Source organism: Trachinotus anak, unplaced genomic scaffold (genome assembly GCF_046630095.1).
Source record: "Trachinotus anak isolate AG129_WGS33_773 ecotype Australia unplaced genomic scaffold, CSIRO_AGI_Tana_v1 ptg000005l, whole genome shotgun sequence".
NCBI classification, from domain to species: domain Eukaryota; kingdom Metazoa; phylum Chordata; class Actinopteri; order Carangiformes; family Carangidae; genus Trachinotus; species Trachinotus anak.
Window position 1 is genome coordinate 3,780,001 of NW_027273856.1, and position 13,928 is coordinate 3,793,928.

At 41.1% G+C, this 13,928-nt stretch overlaps 1 protein-coding gene across 1 annotated transcript in view; it reads right to left on the reverse strand.

The window, feature by feature from the left end:
• LOC139621377 (protein O-GlcNAcase) overlaps positions 1-13,525 on the reverse strand; it is a 19,902-nt gene extending 6,377 nt beyond the window's left edge. Inside the window, exons 1-13 of the mRNA XM_071477841.1 lie at positions 13,325-13,525; positions 10,868-10,919; positions 7,451-7,548; positions 6,630-6,760; positions 6,366-6,537; positions 6,177-6,275; positions 4,575-4,844; positions 3,366-3,452; positions 2,393-2,868; positions 2,030-2,204; positions 1,184-1,240; positions 688-773; positions 403-507 (exon numbers count right to left, since the gene is read on the reverse strand). Coding sequence (XP_071333942.1) covers positions 403-507; positions 688-773; positions 1,184-1,240; positions 2,030-2,204; positions 2,393-2,868; positions 3,366-3,452; positions 4,575-4,844; positions 6,177-6,275; positions 6,366-6,537; positions 6,630-6,760; positions 7,451-7,548; positions 10,868-10,919; positions 13,325-13,364 — 1,848 coding nt within the window. The 5' untranslated portion in view covers positions 13,365-13,525. The remainder of the gene's footprint in view (positions 1-402; positions 508-687; positions 774-1,183; positions 1,241-2,029; positions 2,205-2,392; positions 2,869-3,365; positions 3,453-4,574; positions 4,845-6,176; positions 6,276-6,365; positions 6,538-6,629; positions 6,761-7,450; positions 7,549-10,867; positions 10,920-13,324) is intronic.
• Between the last annotated feature and the right edge of the window lie 403 nt (positions 13,526-13,928).

The following is a 13,928-nucleotide window of genomic DNA, read 5'->3' on the forward strand; positions in this document are numbered from 1 at the left end:
CACACACACACACACAATGAAAAGACTATTTTAAAAATTCTCCATCTAAGAGATCACTGTGAGTTAACATTGAACAAAAAATCTACAGGTGACTGAACAATCAGGATCCTTTAAAATTGTTGCAATATTTCTCCATATAAGGATCCTACTGTGGCACTGATTGAAAATTCCATGAATTTTCCATGACTTTCCATCACTAAGTCAGAGCATCTTCATGACCTAAAAATGTCCCTCCTTCCTGGTTTCTTCCAGGTTGTTTTTCCAAAGAGGTAAATAGTGTAGTTTCCAAAACTGTAACAGTAGAAAGTTACACAAATATCCCCTCTATAAAAGCACCTCTTTGACTTGAAATATCCTGGCATTATGTGTGAAATTATAATGTGTGTGGGTGTGACTACGTACCTTGTCCTTGCTGTGGTAGGGCCTGATGTTATAGAGACGAGAGGTAGGGAAGAGAGGCGGAGGATGACTGAAGAGTTCACTGCTGCTGCCTATGGGGAGAAGCATCTACACAACACACACACACACACACACAGACCAACACACATATGTTAATGTAGTCATAAAAAGACTTAACTACGAAGTCACATAAGGGGAGGAAATGAATAATTCAAGCAGGCACACATACACAACAAAGTAGTGATTTACCAATTCCATGGAAAATGACATGTTAGACAAACACCGTACCTGCACCTCCCCCGACACGCCCCCTTTGAACGCCCATGGCTCCGACTCCACTCCCAGTAGGTCCGCCCCTGTGGTCTTGCCACACCCTACCACAGACAAGCACCAAATGTCAGAGTGCTGACATCATGAAACCAGTGAAATGTCAGGAGAGCTACCAGCAGAGATGATCGCAGCTACACCTGCTTTAAATATTCATGCTAGCACAAAGTTCAGCGATTTACAGCAATACTGCTTCTCAGCTGACTGAAGTTAACTTATTTTTTCAGTTTTTACACTGCTGCCAAAAATATTTGAAGCATAACTGGTTTAACTGGTTTAGTCCCGTGCACCAACAATTACTGAGCTCCACCGAGACAGTGCTGGAAATAATGACTGAGTGTTTGGTGGTGACTTGTGAGGGTTAATTTACGATGATTTGTGCAGCAGAGAGTACTTGTAGCTCGTTATTTCAGGCATAGACAGAGAGACAATCAATTTAAAAGTCATGCCTACTCACAGTGGAAGCAGTTCCTCCAAGAGCCCAGGGTGGAGCTGTCACTTAACACTCGTCCGTCTGGGTGAGGTAAGTGAGTGGGTGGGATGGAGGGTAAGGCAACAGAGAGAGTAATTAAAATGAGACGGCAACACTGAATGCTTATCTACACATTTTCAAAGACCCCAAGCCCTCTCTCTACTTACACAAGTGCTACATGTTTAATGTGTGTTTAGAAAGATGATAGAATATCATAGAGTATAGAATACTATATTATACTATATGCAAAGTATAATTGAGTAGTATAGCATGATATTGCTATACACCACAGTACTAATAGTATGCTATTCTATATGATATAATATAGTATAGGCTAAATATAGGGTTGCATAGCATGGCAGACTACCAGTATACTATAGTACCACCATATAGTATAGAATAGTATATTATATGAAAGTATAGTATAACATTGCTAACCAGTAAAATACTAGTCTACTATGTAATACTCAGTGTATGGTACATTATACTATACTGTACTATACAATATTATACTATACCATACCACACTATTGATATACACACATTACTATACTACTGTATGCTATTTTATATGCTATATTATATTATAGACTAAATATAGGGTTGCATAGCACAGCAGAGTACTGGTATACTATATGGTATAGTATAGTATAGTATAGTATAGTATGGTATAGCATAGTATACTATAGTACTATACTATACTTATACTATACTATATATTATATACACAGAGATAGTATGACAACAGTACAGTACACAATAGTACAGTAGAACACATTATATCACTCAGTATTCCAGTTTTTTCCTGCTTCCATCTCTCTGTGTCCTTACCCAGCCAGCATATGAAGGCCTTTGCCACCAGAGCCGTGTTCCTCAGGTCCCACACATAAGGGTAAAGGTCATAGAGCACAGCCCTGTTTGCCCCGCCCACCACGCTGCAGTGGAGCTGTGCTATGTCTTCACACAGAGACAGGAACCTGGATGCCCGACCCCGCCACTCATCAACCTGAGGACATGCATCCACGTACACAACAAGGTCGTAAGGACACTGTTATTGTGAATATCATGCCCTCACATACACCACTGTTGTCTGACTAATGCAGAGGTTGAGGTTATACCTTCCTGAAATAAAGACCATTACATACACAAATTCAAATTTCACCAAAAAGAAATCCACACAGAAAAAACACCAACCTTCTGGGGTGGTGTCTTCTTTGTGTTAGCACTGACCAGGTGGCAGTTTGATTTAAGCCAGGTCAGATCCTGTAGCAGTTTCTGGGCAGATGGGCCATGTTCATGGGGAAGATAGTGAAGACCAACCAGCAGCCGCACCTGGGACTCACTCAATAAGCCCTTCCCGCCACAGATCCCCCGACCTTGGGCCTTCTGTCCCCGGCTCCCACCTGAAGGTGCTCCAGGTCTGGATCCTGGAGGTTGGTGATTGGGTTGACCAGGCTGGTTTGACCTCTTCTTCTCTCCATCTCGCCCCTCCCTCTCCTCCTTGGCCTTAGTGGGTGACGATGGAGGTGAGCTGGAATTGAGGGGGAAGACAGGGAGTTTGGCCACACCAGAGCCCCCCCTGAAGGTGGAGGGGCAGTCAGATCTCTCAGGAGTTTTGCAGCGAGATGTTGGAGCAGAGGAACGCTGGTCTCCTCGCGTGCTCTGCCGACCTATAATGACAGAATATAAACATACATAAAAACAGAACACTTTTAAAGCACAAATATAATACACATTTGTTTGGTTTGCTGTCAAGAGTGCAGGTTGGTGAGCCATTTGTTCTGTTTTCTGAGTGATAGAGTAAGAAATATTTCAGGTATGCACTCAGAGAAACCAAATCCTGCAAGGGCTTGGGGCATGGCTTTGTTGTGACATCACAAAGTGACAGAAGTCCTGACGGCTCATTTTAAGGCTCAGTTTCTGCATACAGGCTCTGTGCATTTTTCTGTGGACTGAGGCTTTGACACTTTCACTGTATGAATATAGAACCTAGACCTGCTTTATAATCAAAGACATCTCACTTTATACAATATGGGACCTTTAAGGTATACATTGATTCCAGAGGTCCTTTCAAAGATCATGAAAGTGACTGAGCAGCTGAAGTGTTTCAGTTCAGTCTCATCGACACACACAGATACAAGCACAGCACCAGATCATGATTTTTCACCTGCTTGCAGTGGTTGGTTGAGTTCCTCCATCCAATCATGTAGTGCAGCAGACAGAGCTCTATCAGGACAGTACTCACACTCCTCATCTAGAGCACACACAGCATTGTGTTATTATATATGAGGACACAAAATTACATATATTCACACAGTACACAAAAAAACTCTCAAATTCCTTCACACAATCAGTTGGGTGGGCAGATCCACCCACACTCACCACAGTTACTTTTTACAATGTATCTTGTGTTTTCTGGTCTGTTGAAGCTGCTGTCAATGGATAAGCTGAACTGATCTGATCCTAACTCCAACCTATAATTCTCCCTACTCCAGAAAGAAATCAGAAAGTTCCCACCACACAAAAAGACTGCACCCACTAATTACCTCACATGCTACCATCACCCCGCCCCCCGTCCTCTCATGTAATCATTAAGTCCTCTGCCAGCCCTTCATCTCTTTTCTCTCCCCTCCCTTAAAGCCTATTTCTCCTCCGGCCCTCTGCCTTGTTTCTCCTCCACAGTGGGACCTTCCTCTCTTCTCATTTCTTCCTTCATCACACCACACAATTACTGCTCCATCACCCCCACCCCACCCCCACTCAGTCTTCAGAAAAACATCACACGCAACAGTGGTTTCTCTGCTAAGCCTTCTATCCAACTCCCTTGCTTCCTCTTTCTTTCTCTGGTTGTGTTCTCATGTGTTTTTCCATCTGGGTGAATTAAATACAATAAATATGAGCCAAATGACAAATTAAAGGCTGCAGCTCCACCATTATAGAGGTATCACACAGTTTTACATTATACTGTACTTCAAATACAAAACAGTGGGGATGCTACTCTAACAATATCTGTAGTAAGATCCATTTTGCTGTGAGAGTCATTAGAAAATTGAAAAATGAAACTGGCGCAGCTCAGTATTTGGTAAATATTTGTTTTCTGTGACACTGCAGCTGAAAGCTTATTGAGGGGCTTTGTCCAGGATAACAGATGGAGCTCTTCCTAGAAGTTAATTCAGTTGTTAAGTAAAATCAGGCAAAACTTTCATCTGGTGGTTAAAATTGTGTTTGTTGCCAAGCAACACTGGCTTATTAAACAGTTCTGTGAAAGCAATGACACTAACTGTACATGGCTGTGGTCTGGCAGAGCCAATATTCGTTTATTAACTCGGGACATCTCCTGTCTCATCAGTGCTACTTCCTCAGCAGATCCCCTCACCTTTCCTCTCCTCCTTCCCAGATCTGTACCAGCTCCCCAGCGTATGCAGTGGGATGAAGTTGGCTTCAAACTCGCAGTTAGGGTTGAGCAACAGGCCCCTAAGTTGGTTCCTCAGCTGAGGCTCCCGACCCTTGAAAGGCCCCAGGAAGAGACGTCTGGAGTCATAGTCATTAGCGTGCAGGTTGTCCCAGATGAGCGGGGGCCGCTGGAGGACAGACTCCACCTCAGCCAGGCAGTCTACAGATAGTTTCCTAGAAATGACCTTACTGCCTGTGGGAGTGGGAGTGAAGAGAAACAGGCAGATGTGAGGGAGACAACGGGACACTGAAATGAATATGTTGATTTCTCCCTATTCTTCAAACCCCTACTGATCAATCAGTGTATTTGAACTTTATAATACCAAAGAACCTCACTATGATCAATTTTTATTTTATTTTTTTTAATTTTTTGTGTGTCCTGTCCCGGTACCATAGGCAAGCAGTATGAGTGGTCTGGATGCCTTGTGTTGTTGGGGCAGATTTACTCTGCGAAGGAGGAGTATGGGATACTCTTCCTGTCACGTATGCTGTCAACCAGACAGCATCAGGAATGAGAGTGGACAGGAAGAGGAAAACAGAGAGAATATGGGGAAAAAGAAAAAGGGGGTGGAGAGACAACAACAATAACAGCAAAACCACCACAGTAACAATAACAATAACTAACCATATGCACATTTATAGTCGCTCTATAATCATTAATCATTAGGCAATCTCTTAAAAATGCATGTGACTGCACTAACCAAGAATTTTATCAGATCAAAACTCAAACAACCCTCACAATGTTTTGTATTGGATACTTTCCCCTGATAACCACTGGATACTCATGCTTTGACAGCCTGACCTAACTAAGTAAACTAACTGCTGCAGGAGAAAAGGCTTTTCATGACACAGTGATTGTGAATATATATTTTGAATGGCTTTGTTGAATGATTTGCATGCAGAGCTGTTATACACAAATGCGACAGCGACACAGTGTCCTTTTGACACATGTCACTAATCAAAACAAACACCATACCTGTGACCAAAGCACTAGTACAGGACCGAGTGAGTGAAGCAAGTCAGGGCTGCGTATACAGTATAATACACATAAAGAGGGTTCGCTCTGCCTTCCCTGTAATGTTGATTGATAATTATATAAATAGTAGAATAAACAACATTCTGGTGCCTAATGTGACATTACAATCATGACAAGAATATCTTCTGATGCAGAAAAAAAGAGAAAAGCAATAAAACCTGAGAAATGAAGTAGGCAGTAATGTGTGTAAATGTATGTGTGATTCTACTGTACTTCCATATGCATGTGGGTGGTGGTGCACCTACATGTTTTTTTCTCTGTGGAGGAGGTTGTGTGTGGATTTGTGCCTGTACTTATTTGTACGTATGCATGCTGAGCTCTGTTTTGCCAGTATGTGTGTGTGTGTGTGTGTGTGTATGTGTGTATGTGTCTGTCTGTCTTAGCCAAATAAATTGCAGGTCACCAAATGCGGTGAAAAAACAGAAAACAAGAAACTGTACTTAAAGGTCCTGGTTCATGCAGGAATACAGCTCTGCATTCGGTTCTCACCTGTCCAGATGACTGTTATGTCGGGCAGAAGGTCCTCTCCAACAGTCTGCAGGTAGGGAGACTTAGATACACTGGGAGAGCACAGAGAACCACAGTATTCTACGGGGAGAGAGAAAGAGTTGTATTTATTTATTAAGTTAATGAACACTTTTATGAAATCCTGATAGTTTTCCACCTCCACGTTCCTACCTGTTGGGCAAAAGAGGAAGACGGGTGGTTCCCCCAAGAACCGATAGATCTCATTTGTTACATTGACCTGAGCATGGGCGAATGAAGAGAAGGCCTCGCTGTCGGCCTGACACATGGAGTGATCGATGTCATCAAACAGAATGGCAAATGCCTGGCAACCCAGGTCTGATACCTAGAGAGAGAGAGGGCGAGAGGTGAGGAGGGGTCAAAGCGTGAAACAATTACACTTCAGTGGTATTTATCATCTCATTGAATGTGATCTACCTGTCTCAGCTTGCGTTTGAGCAGCGTCAAGTCACAGGCAGAAGAGAAGACGATGTCCTGACCAGGAGAGAGGGCGTAAACAAACCTCAGGCCTCTCGACTGGGCCTCCGCTATGAGAGTACGCAACTGAGCTGAGAGGAGAGAAAGAAATATTTCATTTGGAATTTAAAAAATCAGACACACTGGCCAAAATAAATGAGAAATAAAAAATATCATTATTTTTTAACTAATAGACAAGGAAAGATGTATGAGGGAGTGCGATGCATGGAAGGGAGGTAAGGAGATTGATTCAATACAGCGCATATGTATGAACAAAAAAATGTAAAAAAAACAATTACACGTGTCTGAAAGTGCGATATATTGAATTGTTCTCTCTGATCTCGATTTTATGCATCTGTAAGGAACTCCAGCGTGGCTCTAAAGCATCCTGACGAATGCCATTCAGTCTTCCAGGGTACAATAAAAATAATATAATGGACAACATAAAAGTGTTGACGCCTTTATGATGGTAATGAAAAATTAATTTAATAGTAATATCGAGAAGGTAGTTTCATATTTGGGACAGGGAATATTCCCCCTGATGGAAGACAGACTGTCCTCGGGCAGTTCTGGTGCAGCACCGGTCTGCAGCCAGTCTTCAGTACATGTCTTTGGGGTCAGTGATTTGAGCCTCAAATCATAAAAGCAGTGATTTAGCATTGCACTCAGACACACGATGGACATTAAGAAAAAGTTAACTGGTTGGACATACAGAATGTTTAAATGAATGCTCAAATACATAGAGTGACAGATGGATAGATCCATGAATGGGATGTCCTTACCCTCCTCCTCAGGAGAATAGACCTCTCTCCACAACAGTCTGTGTTTTAGGTCGTCTTTGGGACCGTACAGGTAGGTGTTCAACCCCCAATGCTGCATCCTGACAAAGACAAGGACATTCAAAGGAAAGCAAGTCGGTGTTTTTGGTCATTTCATCGCCCAGTCTGTGACTCTGGAAAATACAGTCAGTAAGAGAGGGTTTTAAATTTCTCCTATCAAACATCAGAATTTTCACTTTCACATAATTCATGCAACTTTTTTCTGCATGTTTTTTTTAAAAATACACAATACTCCTTGATTTTTTGAGCAACTTCACTAGTGATCTAGCTTCTTCTATCCAGGCTTGGCACTTACAAAATAATTTCTCAAAGCAGATCAAAACAGTTTTAATTAGAGTCATTTGATTTTAAAAGAAAAATGTCTTATTTGAATCCATTATACCTCTATTTTACACTGCAGCTCACATTTTGATTTGATTTATTTAAATTCTAATCTAAATTCTTATTACTCTATAACTGACTCTATGAATAATTTGTAAACATCATTTATTTCTTTGCATTCATTATATCATTTATCAGGTTGGGGTCCTGGAGAGACAGAGAAGAAAAGCTGAGAGTGAGTGAATGAATGAGGCAAGGATAGCAGGAGGGAAAAAAACAGAAAAACAACAAGCAACAAGAAAATAGATCCACTGTATCGATCGTGGGGCTCCATAGCTGCCTCAGTTACAGGAAATGACCTCCTGAATTATAAATAGAGCATAGTACTAGGAGTGAAACAAAATCTACATGACCATGCATACACACACACACGCACACATACAAATAAAAACATGAATACTGCTCTCTATCTGGACATGGACCAGCTCTTGTCTTTCTTGTCATTTGTAGGTGGACTGTGTTCTCACCCTCTCTCTCTCTCTCTGCTTCATTTCCTGGACAGATGGTGCGTAAGTCGCCTCCACAAAGCTGCAGCCTACCTCCCTCAAACACACAATCGCACACACACACACACACACTAACATGCTGTAGCCCCACGCTGCCAAACTTATGAAACAATCAGAGTATGAATTTGCCTACACCCCACACTTGAGTCTAAAAAAGCAAATCTATAAATAAACCTGGAGCCCACACACTCAGCTGCTGCTTCACTGACAAAGTTTTGGAAGTCAAATCCATCCTCATAAAGCAGTGATGGCCCGGTTAACAAAGTGTAGCTACACCTGTACAGACAACATGCATCATAAAGAATATATCACATGACATAATCATGGTCACAGATTATGTCTTTTACTACAAATATTATAAAATCATAATAAGAGGAAGAGAAATGTTGCAGTATAATGGTTTGGTCTGTATTTTTAAGAAGAGTGGAAAGCAGAGAGCAGAGGGAACAACCTCTCTCTGGGGATGCAGACGGCTGCTGCTATTGGCTGCTGCGCGACAAAACTGTGTCACGGTTCCCAGCAGGGATTTATATCATCCCACTTATATGTAAGATCAGTGTGTCATCAAGAATTAATTGGTTCCCTGCTAACTACAATGCATGCACATGACTCAATATAAATGCACATGAGAAGAACATGCTACATATTTCATCAGTGTATCAATTCATGTTTGACAGCCTGTTCCATTATTAGTGTGTTCATGTTGTGTTCTCCATGAATGAACTGCAGATGGTGCTTTGACTGAAATTATCTTTTAGTATTCTACTGTAGTTCGCTGTGATGGAAATCCCTGAGAGCTAATTCATGCTGTAAGAGCTTGTCTCTCTTTGTGATGAAACTGTTTTAAAAAAAACTGTTGTGGCAGACTCAGCAAGGAGCTGCTTTTGTTTTGTTTAGTCAAAAGGGATTTGGCTCATGACCCTGTTTCCTTTATATTGGATTACTCTCTCTTGAAGCACTCATTCTGTATAGAACATTTGATTAGCTTGAATGTTGATTTTATCTGCTTTAAATGGCTTTTGTCCACTCGTCCATTTTTTATGTCATCATGATGCTTAGGTCTCATCTGCAAAAGACAGAGCTCAGCACTAAAATGGCATTAGCATACACTGTGGCCAACAGTGACTGAGCAGCTCCCTGGTGTGAACGTCTCAGCATGGAAAAAAACAGTGTTGCTGCTAAATAAAGAGCTTGGGGCTCAGCAAAACTTACCTCAATAAAGGTTATGAGGGCACATAAATTATTCTCTATTAACATGATGCAAATATATTGATTGTAGATAAAGAAAATGTAGCAAAAAGTAACTTTTATTATTTATTCTTCATTACGAGGCAGCAGAGTATATCGGAGTTGTTCCTACAATTGCATTGTTTAACAGAATTTCATAAACATTATTACAGCATTTCAGTGACCAATGGACATTTAAACTTTGTTTCAACCCACTGAATACCTGTGTTTTTGTGCCTTTAAATGGATAAAAAAGTGCTGACATGCAAACACTGGACAATTCTGCAGCCATGCCAGAGACTCTGTGAGGCATTACAGCAGTGTGTTGAGCTAATGCTAATGTCAGATTGCTAACATGTTCACTATGACAATGCTAACATGCTTCAGTAGCTCTTAGTTTAGTGTGGGACAATGCCAACATTGGCTAATTAGCACTAAACACAAAGTACAGCTGATGGGAACAGCATTCGTTTTGCAGGTGATTTGGTCATAAAGTAAAATATTGTTCAAAAACTAAAATTTTGACCCAATCATGGTGCTAGATTAAAAGTTAAAGGATCAACAAGGTTATTGCAGTTCATCCTGAGGGGAACATGAATGCCTGTACCAAGTTGCATGGCAATCTACCAATATAGTTGTTCAGCCACTTCACTTAAAACCACAAATGATGCAAGAGGAAAAGTAAAGGAATCAACAAAGTCATAAGAGTATCCTCCGGGCACTATGAATATCTGTACAAAATGTCATAGCAAATTACAGCATAGTTATTCAGACACCTCAGTCTGCTCCAATGTTGTCGACTGACAGACTGAGAGTATCATCCCTACAGCCATGATGCTAGCATAGCTAAAAACAATAGGTACGGAACCAAATGGCCTGCATCTTGTAATTGATCCTTCCACTATAACAAAATACATTATCTGCCCCCTCCCTCACCCCCCTTCTGTCATCCATGGCTGAGCCTCAGGACTGAGGACGAGCCTGCCCTTTGCTATGGTGTCATTCTGCGTCAGTGATTCTCTCTGGTCTGCCTGGCACTGAAATAAACGCATGCAACTGGGTTTAGCCCAAAGGTGTCAGGTCGGTGCTTCACTCAGTGTGAATTCCCGCTGAACACGAGAACATCCCCTCTGACAAGGTTAACAAGACATATGCACACCTGTGACCACATAGTGAACATACAGAGCAGCACATGCAGGGCTGTTGACTGACACCAGGTTAATTACAGTTCATAAGATAGACTTACCATTGGAAGAGAACTTTCCTCTGATCCATAGACCAAGGCCTCCCATAGAATCCTGGAGTGGAAAAATAAAAATGACATGACTGCATACATGTGACATTACTGACACTATTAATCCTTCACATACACATGACAACTGCACTTACAGTACTGATTACTTCTGCAAAGTCATGCAGTCTGCTTTCATAATTTATCTGTTTACTATGTTGTGCTGTAACAGTTTGTGAAAATCCTTTTCTACAGATGACACTACATCTTTATTGATGAGCAAATGTGAAAGCAAGTATGTGTGAGCACTGAAACTGAGACTTCTTCCGTAAACGTTATCTTTGCTGCACGTGCTAATTTTTTGTTCTCGAAAGGATATTTGCATAGTCACTGAAAATCCCTAATGGGAATGAAGAAAATGCATCATATGTTTTTGACTCAGGACGTTGGGAATTTATATGATATTGTAAAATTTTCAGAATAACATTGATAAGGTTGCTGGCCTGTGCTAGTATATGTTATATATAGTTCCCTGTGCTGTTTTTCAGGTCATCTGCAGCTCTGCAGCATTTATTCACAGGCTGGACATATAAAGCTATGAAAGCTCCTCTAGAGCTTACTTGGTCACATCCCCTGTGTGCTTGGCAAAGACATAATTCATCTACACTCTTTTAGAAATGGGAGCATCTCCAGTGTCCCTCTCCTCCTTTGTGTTTTTGAATAAGTCTGCAATGTGTGTGTGTGTGTGTGTGAGTGGGTTCGTGTATGTGTGTACGGTAAGTGGGTCATAGTGACAAGTAAATCAGACCCACGAACAAATCCAGTCTGCTTCCTCCCGCATGCCTGTGAGGACTGTGTATTTTAGTGTGCATGTGTGTGACATGTCTACCTGGGCTCCCCACTAAGCCTGACTCAATTACTAACACTGTTGGATGCCACCACATGGGATTAAGAAACATACAGGTTTAAGGGGGTCTACCAAGAATTTGTAATAAAGGTGTGTGTGTGTGAGAGAGAGAGAGAGAGATGGGGGGGGGGGGGGGGGGGGGGGGGGGTTAGCTGAGATTAATAGAGCTGGAGAGTTGAGATAGTGGACCAACACACCAGTGCTGAAGCAGTTAGTCAACTGACCAAACATCAATTGGCAATAATTTAATAATCAATTGTCATTTAATTAAGTCATTTCGTGACCAATAAGGCCAAACATCTGGTTTTATAGCTTTAATTAGGATATTTTGATGTTTTAAACGATACATTTAAGGGTGGCTCTGGTAACTGTCACATTTCATAGACTTCATTAATCCATTAATGAAATATAATTGATGTTTTGTTTTTTGTTGTTGTTGCAGCAATACAGTTAATTACATATTTCAACCTCATTTTAGCAACACATAGGGCTGTTCTCACTATTAATAAACCACCTTTCTGTCTATCCCATGATCATCTTCATTACATTGTATCATGGCTGCTCAACTAAAAACAGTAACAAATGCCGCTATTGAATTTTTTTTTTTGCATAATTGTGCAGTGTTTTGATGAGACTCACAAGGTGGTTTCTAAAGACTGAGCATGAAAACAAATCTGTTTTCACCCATTCTCACTAGTATGAAAAACATGTATTAAATGCATATAGATTATTATTATTGTCTGGTGAAGAAATTTTAGGGAGTCACAACTGCTACCTTCCTTCTATAGCAAATATCATAGTCAGTTTCTTCACTGTTTTCACCATTTTCTGCAGTTATTACTCTGTGTGTTAGTGTTGTGGTTATCTTTTCTTCTTTGTCATCATTATCCACATTATCATCGCCACTATCCCCATCACTTTCAACATCATCACCTCCCATATCAATACTCCTCTTTATTCAAATTGTCTTCTTCTTCTTTATGGTTTCATCATTTTCATCTTTGCATCCTTCTTCCTCACATCCTCCGTCACAGTATCCCTATCATCATCGTCACTACTGTCATGTCAATCCAACAAACATCATCATCACAGTCTCCAGTCATAATTACCATCATCATCATCATTATAATCTTCACTTTCACCATTATTATCATCATAATAACACAATCTTCGTTTCCACCATTAACAGTCTTATTATCATCATAGTCATCACCATTAGAATCACTATCATCAGCATCTTCATTACCACCAGCCATTATCCAGAGTATTTCCTTCCCTTAAGGCTGCAGCCTTTGAACCAGACAGTATTGAATGCTTTTCACCGCCTGCTCTTTGATCTCCACTTCAAGCCTGACTGATCACCACCACATCATCTCATGAAGACCTTTGCATCCCACCTATGCCAGTGTATATTACCACTCCCGCGCCCCCCTTACAGTAGAGGACAAAACGTTGGGTGGCAAATGTAGGTCAATCGGTGGTCTATTCAAAATCATCTCCCTGAGGTAACAAAAAAAAATCACATGATCTGACAGGAGGTTAGTTATGAAGTCGGCCGCTCTTACCTTCCACCACCCCACAAAGAAACTGCTTCTTCTTCTCCATCCTGTCCTCAGCCCCGCTGCCTCCCTCCGCTTACAATCGGCCCCAAATGAGCGAGGGAAGAGGAGATGCTCTCCCCGTCTGTCAGCCTAGAAACCGGGGATATTCTTCATGCTTCTCCTCGATCTGCCTCCACCTCCTTCTCTCCCTCTCCTCCTCTCTACATTGCTGAAGCACTCGTGCTGCGTTCAGGTGCTCAGCGGAAACTCCTCCTCACGATCACCGGAGTTGCCAACGATTGCAGGTACAATCACGTGATTTCTCATGATTAAGGATCGGGAAGAAAAAAAAAAAAGTGACAAAACTGCGCCTGCAAAAAGAGATGTGCCTATCCTACCTCAAACTGGTGAACTTTAGGTTCATTGTTAAATATTAGGTCATAGCTTAAATAATAATAAAAAGCTAATGATCGTTTATTTGTATAGCACTTAGGCTATTTAAACAAAGTTAAGATGCTTTTCACTAAAACTTCAGTGAAACAATACAATGCTAAAATAAAGACAGATCGTAGCTGTAAAGAAGAAGTGGAAGTAGATTTTAGAATCTACAGTAAAACAATGAGTATAA